This window comes from Aotus nancymaae, unplaced genomic scaffold (assembly GCF_030222135.1).
Source record: "Aotus nancymaae isolate 86718 unplaced genomic scaffold, 86718_ANA_hifiasm-v0.15.2.pri h1tg000008l, whole genome shotgun sequence".
Taxonomy (NCBI): Eukaryota; Metazoa; Chordata; class Mammalia; order Primates; family Aotidae; genus Aotus; species Aotus nancymaae.
This window is the reverse complement of record NW_026988419.1, coordinates 59741372-59755094: the sequence shown is the minus strand read 5'-3', so window position 1 is coordinate 59755094 and position 13723 is coordinate 59741372. Positions and strand designations below refer to the sequence as shown.

Below are 13723 nucleotides of genomic sequence, written 5' to 3'. Positions count from 1 at the left end.
AATATAACTGAATAGAACATTGTAGAAAATGGGCCCCATATCCTAATGATTCAGCACCAAAATATATTTCCCTAGGAAGTGAATTGGGACCACTGTACAAGCATAAAGCAGCAGGAAGGTATGCTTCTGTGGTCTTACAGGCATTCAATTACCACAGACACCAAGTGATGTAAAATGCCCACTAGAAGGAATATTTATCTGCCATGCACACCACTGTAACCTCAGTGTGCCTATAACAGTGCCTGATATAGAGGAAGGAAATGTTTGTTGAATGACTGAATGAATGTCACTCCAAGATGCAAGTAGGAAAAGGAGAAACAGGGATGGCTTCCTTCTTAAGGCTTGAACTGAACATTTTATTTAATTATAATAATAATGATTTGATTGATTGATTGATTGATTGAGATTGAGACAGGGTCTCACTCTGTTAGCCAGGCTGGAGTACAGTGGTGTGATTTCAGCTCACATCAGCCTCAATCTCCTGGTCTCAAGTGATCCTCACACCTCAGGTTCCCAAATAGCTGGGACCACAGGTGTGCATCACCACACTTGGATAATTTTTGTATTTTTTGTAGAGAAAGGGTTTTGCCATGTTGGCCAGGGTGGTCTCAGACTCCTGAGCTCAGGTGATCTGCCTGACTTGGCCTCCCAAAAAACTAGGATTACAGGCATGCACCACCATGCCCAGCCCATGACGATTTTATAGATGAGGAGCTTCAGAGCCTGTGACAGTGGATCAAGTCTTCTTCAGATTAATCAGGGTACTGACAGCATCACTAAAGTCAGCCAGTAGAAAGTGAATGGGCTATGGGCAACCCGAGTAACTATAACTACAAACATTTCTGTAGAAAACACAAACCAGAAGAAAATTTGGCTCAAATTCTCCATGGAGAATATTTTTATTTATTTATGTTCTTCTTGCATACTCTGAAACGCACAGTGTGAATTTCCCTTCTTCAAAAACAGTTGTGAGCCTAGTCACTTTATCTGAGATCTTCGGAAGGTCTTCGGAAATGTTGCCTTAGCTAAGCGAGTCACAGGGATTGGTCATGAACTACTACAAAATTACAGGAGATCTAGTTATTATTCAACAGTTACTAGAAAAGCATTGAGAACACCAGACGTACAGCCAGATAGAGAGGGTAAGAGAAGAGCAGATGCTATTTTAGTAACAGGATTTCCATATATATGACTCTATGTACAATCTTAGAATTCTTTTACAGACAGTAAAATGCTTAAATCATTATTTTAAGGGCACTCTAATATAAATACAAGTCTCACTAATTTTAATCTTTTCTCTTTGGCTCACAAATGCACGAAAATACCATAAACAGTTTTCAGAACTTACATCATTAATATATAAATAAGATACATTACAAATGGGAAGAAAATACAAGACGCCTCTTTAACATGGTAAATCTCTGAATATAAATAAGCAAAGATTTCATTGACCTACAATTAAACAATCATTGAAATCATGACACATAGTCTCCCCCTCCCACCATCAAGGTCAGACAACAGTAACACACACAATCTACACTAATTAATCTCTAAAAATACAGCCATAGTGTACCTGTAACGATGACTGTGCTACTATTTTCCCCTAACAGGATACTAATGGGGAGGGTGTAACTTGTCATCTGGTGGTGTTTTTTCTCATCCATCACCACTTCAGGTGGAGAAATGCTGGCAGTGAGGTCGATTCTCACCAAAAGCATTTCCCTTGGCCCCCAGGACGTGGCATTTTGAAAAACAGCTTTCCTATAGTTGTTGGACAAGCTGGTTGGCAGCACATTTAGCTCCTCGGTAACTGCTGAAGGTAAAGTGACTTCTCGTGGAGCGGGAAACATGCCGTGATCTATTACTAAGCCACACTCACTATACATGTGTATATAGAGAGAGGTATGTATAACTATACAAATATACTCTGTTCCTTATGTGCAACTTTTTAAAAAGAACACTATTTCCTGCTAACTATGACAAACAAGCTTTAAGTAAGGTTTTAAGAGTATTCGTCAAGATATTATGTTTCCCTTGAATGAAATGGCCTATGTGTCTCAGCAACGTATAGAGGTTTGTGCTGGAGAGCCAGAGGGAAAAGGCATTCCCCTCAACTCGTGTTCTGCGAAGGGTGATTACAGATCCTGGCCCAGTCTTTCTATCTCCTCAATGAGGAAGTCAATGTCAGACTGGGTAGCGGCTGGATTGGAGATGACCATCCGGAAGAAGTTGGCCTTGTCCCCCTGGGGCTGGTAGCCAACCATGGTCGTGCCCGACTCCATCATCAGGGCTTTGATTTTTGGAGCCACCTTGTGATGGAAAACACACAAAAAAAACCTCAAGATTGATATTAACACCCCCCCCTCTTTTTTTTTTTTTTTTTTTTGAGATGGAGTCTCGTACTGTCGCCTGGGCTGGAGTGCAATGGCACAATCTTGGCGTGCTGCAACCTCCGCCTGCCGGTCCACACAATTCTCCTGCCTCAGCCTCCCAAGTAGCTGGGATTACAGGTGCACATCACCACACCCAGCTGATTTTTTATATTTTTAATAGAGATCGGGTTTTACTATGTTGGCCAGACTAGTCTCAAACTCCTGACCTTGTGATCTGCCTGCCTCAGCCTCCCAAAGTGCTGGGATTACAGGCGTGAGCCACCATGCCTGGCCCAACCCCCTCTCTTTTTAACAATTCAACCCAACTTGCATTTTGCAATTTGTGTTTACACTGACATAAAAGCACAGAAATATTTCATATCTAGGAATCTTCAGGGACTAATATCAAATGACTACCTGGTCATAAGTTCCCTCAGAAAGTACTGTGCAACCGAATTTTGAAAGTCAGTGATGGAACAATGATAGTGAAATAAAAAATGAAGATTAAAGCAAAAAACTCTTATAGACTACAACACAAATTAAGGGTTTTGTATAATCCAGAGCCCAGCATACTGTCTGGCACATAGACTGTGTTTAACAAATATTTGTTTAATGGTTGGATGAATAAAATGTTATATAAAGTAAATATAATCTTAAGAACCCTGGATAAGATATAAACTGGGTATAGAAATCAACAACTAGAATGAATCAGCATAGCAGTGGGCTTGAATTTAAAGGTTATTGTAATAGACACAGTTTAATCTAGAATGTCCTATATACATTAATCTAGAATGTCCCTAGGAATATATACATTATTCTATTACCCTGCATAGGGCTCCTTTAATGAAGAACATCAACCAAGGACAAGGAGACAATATGCATCCTCGTCTTACAGACAGTAAAATGCTTAATTAATTATTTAGGCATTTAAATAATGGTAATAAGGGGTAACCACAGTAAGGGGGCAATGCAGGCTCAAGAAGAACATAACGAGATAGCGCCCCATCACCCCATCACTAAAAACCTACCCCATGGCTTTATTTTTTTGTATTTCCCCCACTATAAAGGCACATTGGAATGAGGATGTCCCGACCAGCCAGAGAGACTGCAGACAATTAGACGAGACAAAAAGCGAGTCCATACCTTGTGTAGCTTTTCCCGTCGTTCAGGGCTGTCTGGCACACCCCTGAGGCTTTGTGGAATATACCAAAAGCAGACGTTTGTGTGCTCAGGCTGCAGAGATTTTAACAGACAAGCAAACAAAGAAAATTATGATAACTTGAAAGAAAGCTGTTCCCAAATCAATATACATCCTTGGTGGAAGATACATCTTCTTAGACCAAAGAAAGAGGTTGAATGTTCATCTCAAAGGCAATGTTATTTCCACACAAGGGAGAACAATTGTTCATTTATCCAACCATATCTGGCAAGAGAGCTGTTCCCTACAACCAATTTTCTAGGTAACTAAAGTTACTAACTTGAAACATTGAAATGTTACAAATAATCGCATTTGGGCAATTTTTAAAAGAAGGTATCCATCTGCTCATCTTGTCGTTTTGTAGAAATGCCTCACATATAGAAGATACTTGAAACAGTTTATCGATGCTAAATATTTTATTGAGTTTATTATATTGATACTGAATCTTTTCTGGATGACTCAGGACTATCATAATAAACATTAAGACTGGTTCTATCAATTAATAGGGTTGCTCCTTAAAGAAAAACCAAAAAGACTGGTTCTACAGCATAAGGCAAGGCCTACTGAGATGCCTCAGACTATTTAGTGTCCCTCCTCTAAAGATTCCTGGGCCTTTTGAGTTCTGTGTATTCTTGCTATAGTTTTAAAGTTTTCTCCCTGGTTGCTGTTTGCCATTACTGTGCCTGCCTCTAATTGGTTTGAGACATCACATTTGTTGTTTTTAATCTGCTATTAAGAGTGTTTAAAGTAGTGTGTAAATGATCAGAGTGGTGTCATTGATTTTAAACTGCCTGGGGCTCCTTTTTGTTCATTTGGTGATTCATGTGTGTTCCTAGTAGTTTAGGTTGCCTGATAAATAGAATACTGTGGACTGTAGGCAGTGTTATGTTACACTGGCTTACAAGTGAATGTTCTTTTATTCAACACTGGCTCCTATTCTATCTTTCTTTATTCAACTGTGAGAGCTATTGGGTCAGATAAAGAATCTGTTTTGTTCGCTATTCTAGAATCCAGGTCCTAGTAGGAGGCCTGGCACACAGTGAGTACTCAGTAAACAGTGACAAATACTTTACTGTGTGCAGTATGCACATGAACTCAGGGCAGAGACAATTTTATTTTGCTCTCCTCATTATGAATCTATGTTAAGTAGAACCTTATTTTAGAACAAGTCTTGGGAGGTAAGAATATACTCATCCTATAAGCTTCTTAGAAATTAAAAACACTTTATCATTTAAAAAATTTTATTTTTATAAATTATATATATATATATATTTCTTATAGAGACGGGGCTTTGCTATGTAGCCCAGGCTGGTCTTGAAGTCCTCCTGCCTTGGCCTCCCAAGGTGCTGGGATTACAGGTGTGAGCCACCACGCCCAGCCTGAAAAACACTTTATCATAAAGGTTCAACACAAAACAAACCCAAGAATGATGAAGGATTCAGACCTGTCAAGGAAAAACCTCTTGTCTGCCAAAAGCTGGCCAAGAGCAACACGGTTTTAAAAGACATCAAGGAAAATATCATCCTGGTGCTACCAGAAGAAAAGTTCATAGACATGGAAGGAATTAAAGAGAGGAATTAAGGGTGCATAAAAATAAAAATTTTGAAGCAGTTTCTGGCAACGTGGGAAAATCCGGCTTTAGGAGTTTCCCTCAATAGTTTTTCTGGAAATACCAGGTACCTGGTCTGTGATGATTACCTACCTCACCATCGAAAACCATCTCAAATTCTTCTCTGTTTTTAATCTTGGCGTAGAGGTATTCAGCCAGTTCCAGGCATTTGTTGATCTGGTTTTCAAATCCCACTGTGCCCTGTTTTAAAGAGAAAAGTCATGTTTGTGGTTACATTTCTCAGTGATGAGCATTTGGGAAGGCTATGCTGTTCCTGTCTATGGGAAATATATAAAAAAGAATTTTTGGAGATGGTTAGGAAGAACAGTCTAATATATACATCTTTTTCACAGCTGTGCATAAAATAAATGGTGTATGCCCGCTTCCTCTTTTGAAGGCACTCCAGTCTCTGGGTAATTATTCTCAACTGGACCCATACCTGATTCTGGTTTGCTTTAGGATGGTACTGCTCAAAGTGTCATCTATGAACTGAGGCCAGTCCAAAACCTGTAATTCATTGATTGTCCGTAATCAAATGAGTGTAGAAATTGAGATTAAGCATAGGAAACTTTTATAGCAATTGGACAGAGGGATTTTATGTCTATTGGCTCTAATAAAAAATAGTGGCTTGTTCTTTGTATGTTTTTAAATTTTAAATTTTAAATTTTAAATTTTCTAGCAATTTAAATTTTCTAGCAATTCATCTTTAGGGTATTGGTCCATGATAGGTTTAAAAACAACAACAATGGCCGGGTGTGGTGGCTCACGCCTGTAATCCCAGCACTTTGGGAGGCTGAGGTGGGTGGATCATGAGGTCAGGAGATCGAGACCATCCTGGCCAACATGGTGAAACCCCATCTCTACTAAAAAAAACACACAAAAAAATTAGCTGGGCATGGTGGCCCACGCCTGTAGTCCCAGCTACTCAGGAGGCTGAGGCAGGAGAATTGCTTGAACCTGGGAGGCAGAGATTGCAGTGAGCTGAGATCGTGCCACTGCCCTACAGCCTGGGCAACAGTGCGAGACTCCCTCTCAAAAACAACAACAACAACAAATAACTGGTTCTTCATCATAGAAGCTTCAAAAGATACTGCTGTAGAACTCATCTTCCCCAGCAGTAAGTCCTTGTGAAGCATGTACGTCCCATGCCCTCTCGGGCAGGCAGATGGGGAAGCCACTGGTATCAGTGGATGCCCTGAGATTGCAATAGTTCCAACTACTGACAAACTGGTTAAACATGAGTTTCAAAAGCCAGCATGGCTGATTAATAACAGCAGTGAGGGTTATTGAGTGGGTCAGTGTTAACAAGGAGAGCAGATGCACAAGGCTGCCTGTGGAGTGCTAACGGGCCTGAGCGAAGTCCAGCACTGACCAAGCGTCAGCCTCCCCAGGTAGTGTCACTGCCGACTGTACACCCTAGTAAGTCCATTTAGGAATGAAGCTTGCACCGGGGTCCCATTTCAGCAACCAATAGCTATGATCAAAACCTCCAGCAGATGGTTCAAGAGGTTATTGTTAGACACAAAAAAGAAGACACAAATTACTGAAACAGGCTGTGTAGTCATTATATTTCAAAATAACAGGACTCCTTTTTTGTTGTTGTTGTTTATGGCTTTTTTTTTTTTGAGATGGGGTCTCTGTGGCCCAGGCTGGAGTGCAGTGGCGTGATCTTGGCTTACTGCAACCACCGTCTCTTGGGCTCCAGTGATCCTCCCATCTCAGCCTCCCAAGTAGCTGGGACCACAAACACACCATCACACCTGACTACCTTTTGTATTTTTTGTAGAGATGGGGTCTCACTTTGTTGCCCAGACTAGTCTTGAACTCCTGAGCTCAAATGATCTGCCAGCCTTGGTCTCTCAAAGTGCTGGGATTATGTGTGTGAGCCACCATGCCCGGTCTATGGCTATTTATATGTTTAAAATACCTATGATTACTTTGTAATAGAAATAAAATTCAGACTATTTCTATATTAAAACAAAATACAGCTGGTGCGGTGGCTCACGCCTATAATCCCAGCACTTTGGAAGGCTGAGGCAGGTGGATCACTTGAGGTCAGGAGTTCAAGTCCAGCCTGGCCACATGGTGAAGCCCTGTCTCTACTAAAAATATAAAATTAGCTGGGCATCGTGGCACACACCTGTAATTCCAGCTACTTGGGAGGCTGAGGCAGGAGAATTGCTTGAATCCAGGAGACAGAGGTTACAGGGCACCAAGATTGTACCACTGCACTCCAGCCTGGGCAACAAGAACAAAACTATCTCAAAAAACCCCAAACAAACAAAAGACTTACTGAGGAAAAAATTAATAATCTACCAAATTTTTCCTACAGAAGAAATATTTGACTAGATATTTTGCAGGAAAATCTTATTGTTTGAGTATTAATTAGACCCAATCTTAAACATAGAAATCATTAAAATTAATTTACAATAAACAAAAACAAGGTATGCAATATAAAAGTATGAAATCAAAATTCCTTTTACTTGATTGCATATAAATACTTTTGAAACAAATAGTCAAATGGTAATCCTCTCCCTCACTCATATTTTGGGGGAAATTCCAATAGTTAGCTTTTTTCCTTAGGTACAGAAAGGAAACCCAAAAGGCTGATGAATGCAGACGCAGCACGCTACTGTCTAACAGTAGGATTTTTCACAATAAAGTACACATTTTCCAGAATAGTGTATTAAGCACAAACAATGGGAAAGGCATTATTGAAGTAATATTTAAAACTGTCATACATAGCCCATGATGAGAAGCCTCATAAAAGAATTCAAGGTTCTACTCAGAATAATGCAGTAATTTTATTTTTTTATTTCTCTATTCCTGCATTAAATAATTCCAGCATCCCCAAGGATTGCTGTGGAAATCCTTATCTTGGCATAATTTTTAGTTGTTATGAGAATGTTATAAGAAGACTTCATGATAGTTCAAATTGAGGAGACTGAATGAAAGGAGAGAGAATTTGACACAAGGAATAAAGTAATTTCATTCACAAAGAAAACAGTTAATTCAATTATCTAGATATCGATTCCACATATAGCAAATTATCTGCGGTATATCTTTGCCTCCCTTTTGCCAGCCAGTCTGTGCAAATTAAGTTTCTGCTCTATTTCCTGAATTATTCCCTTCATACCTTTGCTTTCCACATCAGCCAGAACTTGAAGATATCCACGTGGCGGCCACACTGAATTGCTTTGTCCCCGGTGTCGTAGGAGACATCATACTGTTTGTCTGGCTGGAAGAGGTATCCTGCACACATCTGGTTGCATCCTTGGAGTATACCCTATCATGGAAATCAAGATGGGTGCATCTGCATTTACGTATCAGAGATACATTTACAGCTGGCTTTAAAACTGGGCTGGATGGAAGGAGGGGCTTGGGGTCACATGCAATCTTTCTTCTGCTGTCTTTATGAGGCCTTACACTAGTTCTGATGCTCTTCTCTACAATTAGTCTTGGAAAAACTGCCATCCCTTAGTCTCTGACTCTCTGATTAGAAAATGATCTTCCTGTCTCGGATGCAATCCCTCTAAGGGGAAATGTGTGTGGGTGTTTCGGATTGTTTCAAGATTGGGAAGTGGCATTCAGTGGGCTGGGGTTAGAGACAGAAACTTCCTCAGTGGGTGGGACAGTTTCATGTTGTGAAGAATTTTTCTCTCCAAAAGTGCTCTGGCAAAAGCCTTCCACCCTTTCCAGGGCCTCCCATGAAGTTAACATGGACTCCACGTACGAATGGAGTAAAGAGGCTGAGCGGGATCTGGCTCCTACAGGCCGGAGACAGACTTTTTGGAATGCTTCTGTGAATGGAAGTTTTACTACAGCAACAATGCCTTGGAGGGCAGGGTCCTATTAGTAGGCGTGTCTTAAAGAAGGGAATATGAAGCTTAACCATTTCTTTTCTTTTCTTTTCTTTTTTTTTTGAGGCGGAGTCTCACTCTATCACCAGGCTGGAGTGCAGTGGTGCGATCTTGACTCACTGCAACTTCCGTTTTCCGGTTTCAAGTGATTCTCCTGCCTCAGACTCCCGAGTAGCTGGGACCACAGGCACCCACCACCACGCCCGGCTAATTTTTTGTATTTCTAGTAGAGACGGGGTTTCACCATGTTGGCCAAGATGGTCTTGATCTCTTGACCTCGTGATCCGCCTGCCTCAGCCTCCCAAAGTGCTGAGATTACAGGCGTGAGCCACCGCACCTGGCGGAGGCTCAACCATTTATAGCAGCTTTGGGGGCGACATTACCTGTGGCCCCAAGTTGGTATTTAGAGTTGTTGTTTCCTCTCATTTGTCTTGGGACCACACATTCATGCTAAGAACTCTGAGTATGCTCCAGTGAGTGGATTTTTTCCTTACTGAGGACAAAACTGATTGGATGCCTCACCTAATTGTGCAAACATGAATACTCAATTAAATAATTCCTTTAAAGGTTCAGTTGCTGACAGACCCTGAGTACTGATCAAGGAAGAAGCAGAACAGACAGCAAGAGCCAAGAGAAGAAACCAGGTTAGCTGCAAGGGCAGGAAAGGACAGCAGCAGCAGGCTGTCGATGGGGCTGCCAGTCTCGCGAGCCAGCCAAGTACTGCAAAGAGATCCCATGTGCGTCTCTTTTCCTGCCTTCTGAATAACGTGCAGGCCCCAGCATAGTTTTGAAGGGAGTACAGACCTTCTCCTTGACGAGAATGGCAGAGCACTGCAACAGCACGCCCATCATCTTGTGAGGGTTCCAGGTGACTGAGTTGGCCCTGAAAGAAGCACATGAGACTCTGAGAAGGTGCTGGAGTCAGAAAGAGGAAACCTTTCTCTTGAGGAAAACACCCCCATCCCAGCTCAAGTCAGTAAATATTACCCATGCCTATTCTCCTGAATTGACTAATCAAGTAGTAAACAAATGTTTTGCAGGCAATCTTGGAGTATTATATTGTGGACTGTATCTTAGAGGTGACTGCTATTAACAATAGTTAACATTTGTGAATAACTAATTATATGTCCTATTGTTTTGAGAGCTTTCGGGTATTATATCAATATGGTATCATGGTTAAGAACTCAGGCTTTGGAGCCAAACTGTTTAAGTCTGAGTCTCAACTCGGGCATTTGTTAACTTGGGCATATTCTGTGCCTCAGTTTCCCCATCTGTTAAATGGTGAGTGTGTACCTCACAGAATTAAAAGACAAAATGACTTAATAAATATCAAATGCTTACAAGAGTGCCTGGCACACATAATTCCAACCACAACCCTATGATGTGGGTACTATTATTACCTCTATTTTAGATGGGGAAACTAACACGCAAAAAGGTTAAATATGTTACCCAAGGACACAGCGTTGGGAAGTGTTGGAGCCAAGATTCAAGTCCAAGGATTCTAACTGCACAGCCATTGTTCGTAACCACTCCACTAGACTGTGTCTCTTTTGGAGGTAGACAGTGGCTTCTTTCTGCCTTTTTCTTCTCGTTTATAGGCTGGAGACACTGACCTAGCCACTTACGGGACAGTATCAAGAGTGGTACCTAAAAGCAAGGCTCGACTGGACTAGTCTAGACTCTGACTACCTAGCAGCATTATTTAAATGCTAAATGAGCAAGATTGTGCCAGTTTGGGCTGCAATGATAGCTTAACAAGCATGGTCTCCTAGCAACCGCATCATTCTGTCAGACACAATTACATGGTTAAGGAGCACGCTAGCTAGGGCATTACAGAAACAACTAAGTCTAATGTATGATGATTAAAACCTGGGTAACTTGCTTCACTGGTTTGCAGACTCCTTCCGAAAGGCCTGGCCAATAGCTAGGCACTGTATTTTAATACCTGTGAAGGATCATTTCCCCCAGATAGAGCAATTGGCTGGCTCAGAATCATCCTACCTCTGCTCTCCCTAGCACTAAACCCTTGCTGTGAATTTTCAACCTCTTCATCCTGCTTAGGTCTTTTAGTTAAAGAACCTAAGAAAATAATTTAGTGTACATGTGCACTGTGCTTCAAGGAGAAGACAGGAAGGTCTGAAGAACCTTTCCCTTCCGTGTATGATAAAACCTTTGTGAAAGAGACCTGTGAAAAATTCCAAGGAAAGTTAACTAAGTGCTTAGCTCACTAAAAAGCATCAGTGTCAGGTCATATTTAAAAGATAGTGAATTTAATCAAATTTCTCATTGCTATCGTTTACCAAGTTATTAAAAATTATATTTAGGTCTCATAAAATGTCTTAAATGGTTTTTCTGCATATCCTAAAGGTTTGAGGTAAATGATTCTTTGCTGCTACAAAGGGAAAGTAATAAGACATAATATGAATTCAATTTCCTTTAGAAGACTTACATGATTTAAAATGTTAGAAAAGTCTTTTGTGAAATGTTTCAAGTTTTCCTAGACTCAAAGAGAGAAAATTAACATTGTCTGAGAAATCTAAAGTTAAGTTGGCTTGGTTCATCCAGATTTCTCTCTCTCTCTCTCCTCTCTTTCTTTCTTTCTTTCTTTCTGACAGGGTCTTGTTCTGCCATCCAGGCTGGAGTGCAGTGGCGTGATCTCGGTTCACTGAAACCTCTGCCTCCCAGGTTCAAGTGATTCTCCTGCCTCAGTCTCCTGAGTAGCTAGGATTACAGGTGTACACCACTACACCCAGCTAATTTTTGTATTTTTAGTAGAGACAGTTTTCACCATGTTGGCTAGGCTGGTCTTGAACTCCTGACCTTAAGTGATCTGCCCTTCTTGGCCTCCCAAAGTGCTGGGATTACAGGCATGAGCCACTGCGCCCGGCCCAGATTTCTTACATTATTCTCCAAGTTACGAGGTTGTTCACTTCACAGAGTCGATCTCACCCATGTTGACACTGGTCTTTCAAAACTGAGTCAGAACTTTGGGGAGGCACAGTAGAGGTAACAAAAGCCAGAGTCCCGGCTATGAGAGAAGCCGTGGGCGTGCTCTCCCGCTGCCTCCTCCCTGTTCGCCTCTCCCTCCTTTGTCTGCTCCTACCTCTCCCACCTTGCTCCAGCCCCACTGGCCTCTCTGATGATCCTCCCACTTGCCAAGAACTGTCCTGCCTCAGGGCCTTGGCACTTGCCACTCCCGCTGGCCAGAATACTCTTCCTCATATCCTTGCTTCCTGTCTCCCTTTATCGCAGTATCTGCTGACATATCACCTCCTCAGGAAGGCCTCTGACTACCCTGTCTGAAACAGCATGCCTTGTCACTCACTGTTACCTAACCCTGTTTTATTTTTCTTTACTATGAGACAGATTAAATATTTGTTATGAACATCTAGCCCACTGGAGTATAAACTTCAGGAGGGCAAAGCTCTTAGTTGATAACACCTTTCATATACTGCCTTATTTTTCCTGCATTTATCAGATACACACATTTTTAGAAAAGCACCATAGGTGGCTGGACGGAAGACAGGTAACTGAATATTCACATCCACTCCTACCTGGCTCATGATAGGTGCTCAGTAAATATATCCTGAATGAATCAATGAATCAATGTGACTTCGTTATGGCTCAGCACTTAGGAGTCAGGTCAAAATCATATTTGGCCTAGAACATCCACTGAACTTGAATGGTGAAAAAGAAAATAAGTTAGGAGCTGAGTGTCCTGCCCTTTCTGCAAGTAAGCTTAATGAGGAAGAAGAGGAACGTGAACCAGTGGCCCTTCCTGTGCCCTTGGCAAACTCCGATGGCCTCCAGTTTCCCTCACTGGTTAGTCTCTCTCGTCTCCCACCTGGGTACCTGCAATTGTCTCCTGTTACACTTATCACATTGTGTTCTAACTACTCGTTTACTTCATTGATTGATTGATTGATTGTTATTAGAGACAGGGTCTCACTATGTAGCCCAGGCGGGTCTCAAACTCTTAGGCTCAAGTGATCCTCTCACCTCAGCCTCCTAAAGTATTGGGATCACAGGTGTGAGCCACCACACCTGGCCTGTCTTTCTCTCTTTCTAAATGGTGAACTCCTTCAGAACTCATTTGACTGGGGATACAAGTGGTCACATTTGTTACCAATCATCCAATAAATGCTCAACAAATGCCTGCTGAACTGAAGTGAACTTAGACGGAAATGGGATGCTGGCAATCAGGGCAGTGCGGTGCAGCTGACCTCAGAGCATAGTCTGTTTGATGAGCTGGATGGAAGGAGGCCTGACGAGCTCTGACCCTTACCTTTCTATGCCGTTGAGTTTATGGCGGTGCTTCCTGGACATGAGCAGCCCACCTCCCCAGGCAGCCTGTGGGGAGAGGGAGAGGTGAGGAGCCGGGGAGCAGTAACATCTAAGAATCTAAAACTAGTCACTCCTCACTTCTAGTAAAACGTGACCAAGAAAGTCTAAAGTGAAAAACATAAGTCTCTGAAAGGTTGAGCCCACATTGATTGTTCAAGCGGTTGTGATTCTTCATTGTTTGTCATTTCTTTTTCAAAGTTCCTCTGGAGAGTAGCTGCACGAGTGATACAGGTAGGCCAGGTCTGAGCCTGTGATGCCTGTTCCGCCAAGACCCAAAGGTCCAATGGCCCAATAGCCCGATACGCTGTGGGAAGCCAGAGCTACACAGTCAGTTCCCCCT

The 13723-nt window shown here is 41.9% G+C and overlaps 1 protein-coding gene across 2 annotated transcripts in view; it reads right to left on the bottom strand.

The window, feature by feature from the left end:
- Window positions 1–869: 869 nt before the first annotated feature.
- Window positions 870–13723, bottom strand: part of GAD1 (glutamate decarboxylase 1) — a 75656-nt gene continuing 62802 nt past the window's right edge. For both annotated transcript variants that reach the window (XM_021668989.2, XM_064373367.1), the window contains 6 exons: window positions 13325–13389; window positions 9844–9922; window positions 8316–8465; window positions 5273–5380; window positions 3516–3605; window positions 870–2309 (listed from right to left, as the gene is read on the bottom strand). In XM_021668989.2, the coding sequence (XP_021524664.2) occupies window positions 2136–2309; window positions 3516–3605; window positions 5273–5380; window positions 8316–8465; window positions 9844–9922; window positions 13325–13389 (666 nt within the window). In that variant the 3' untranslated portion in view covers window positions 870–2135. The remainder of the gene's footprint in view (window positions 2310–3515; window positions 3606–5272; window positions 5381–8315; window positions 8466–9843; window positions 9923–13324; window positions 13390–13723) is intronic.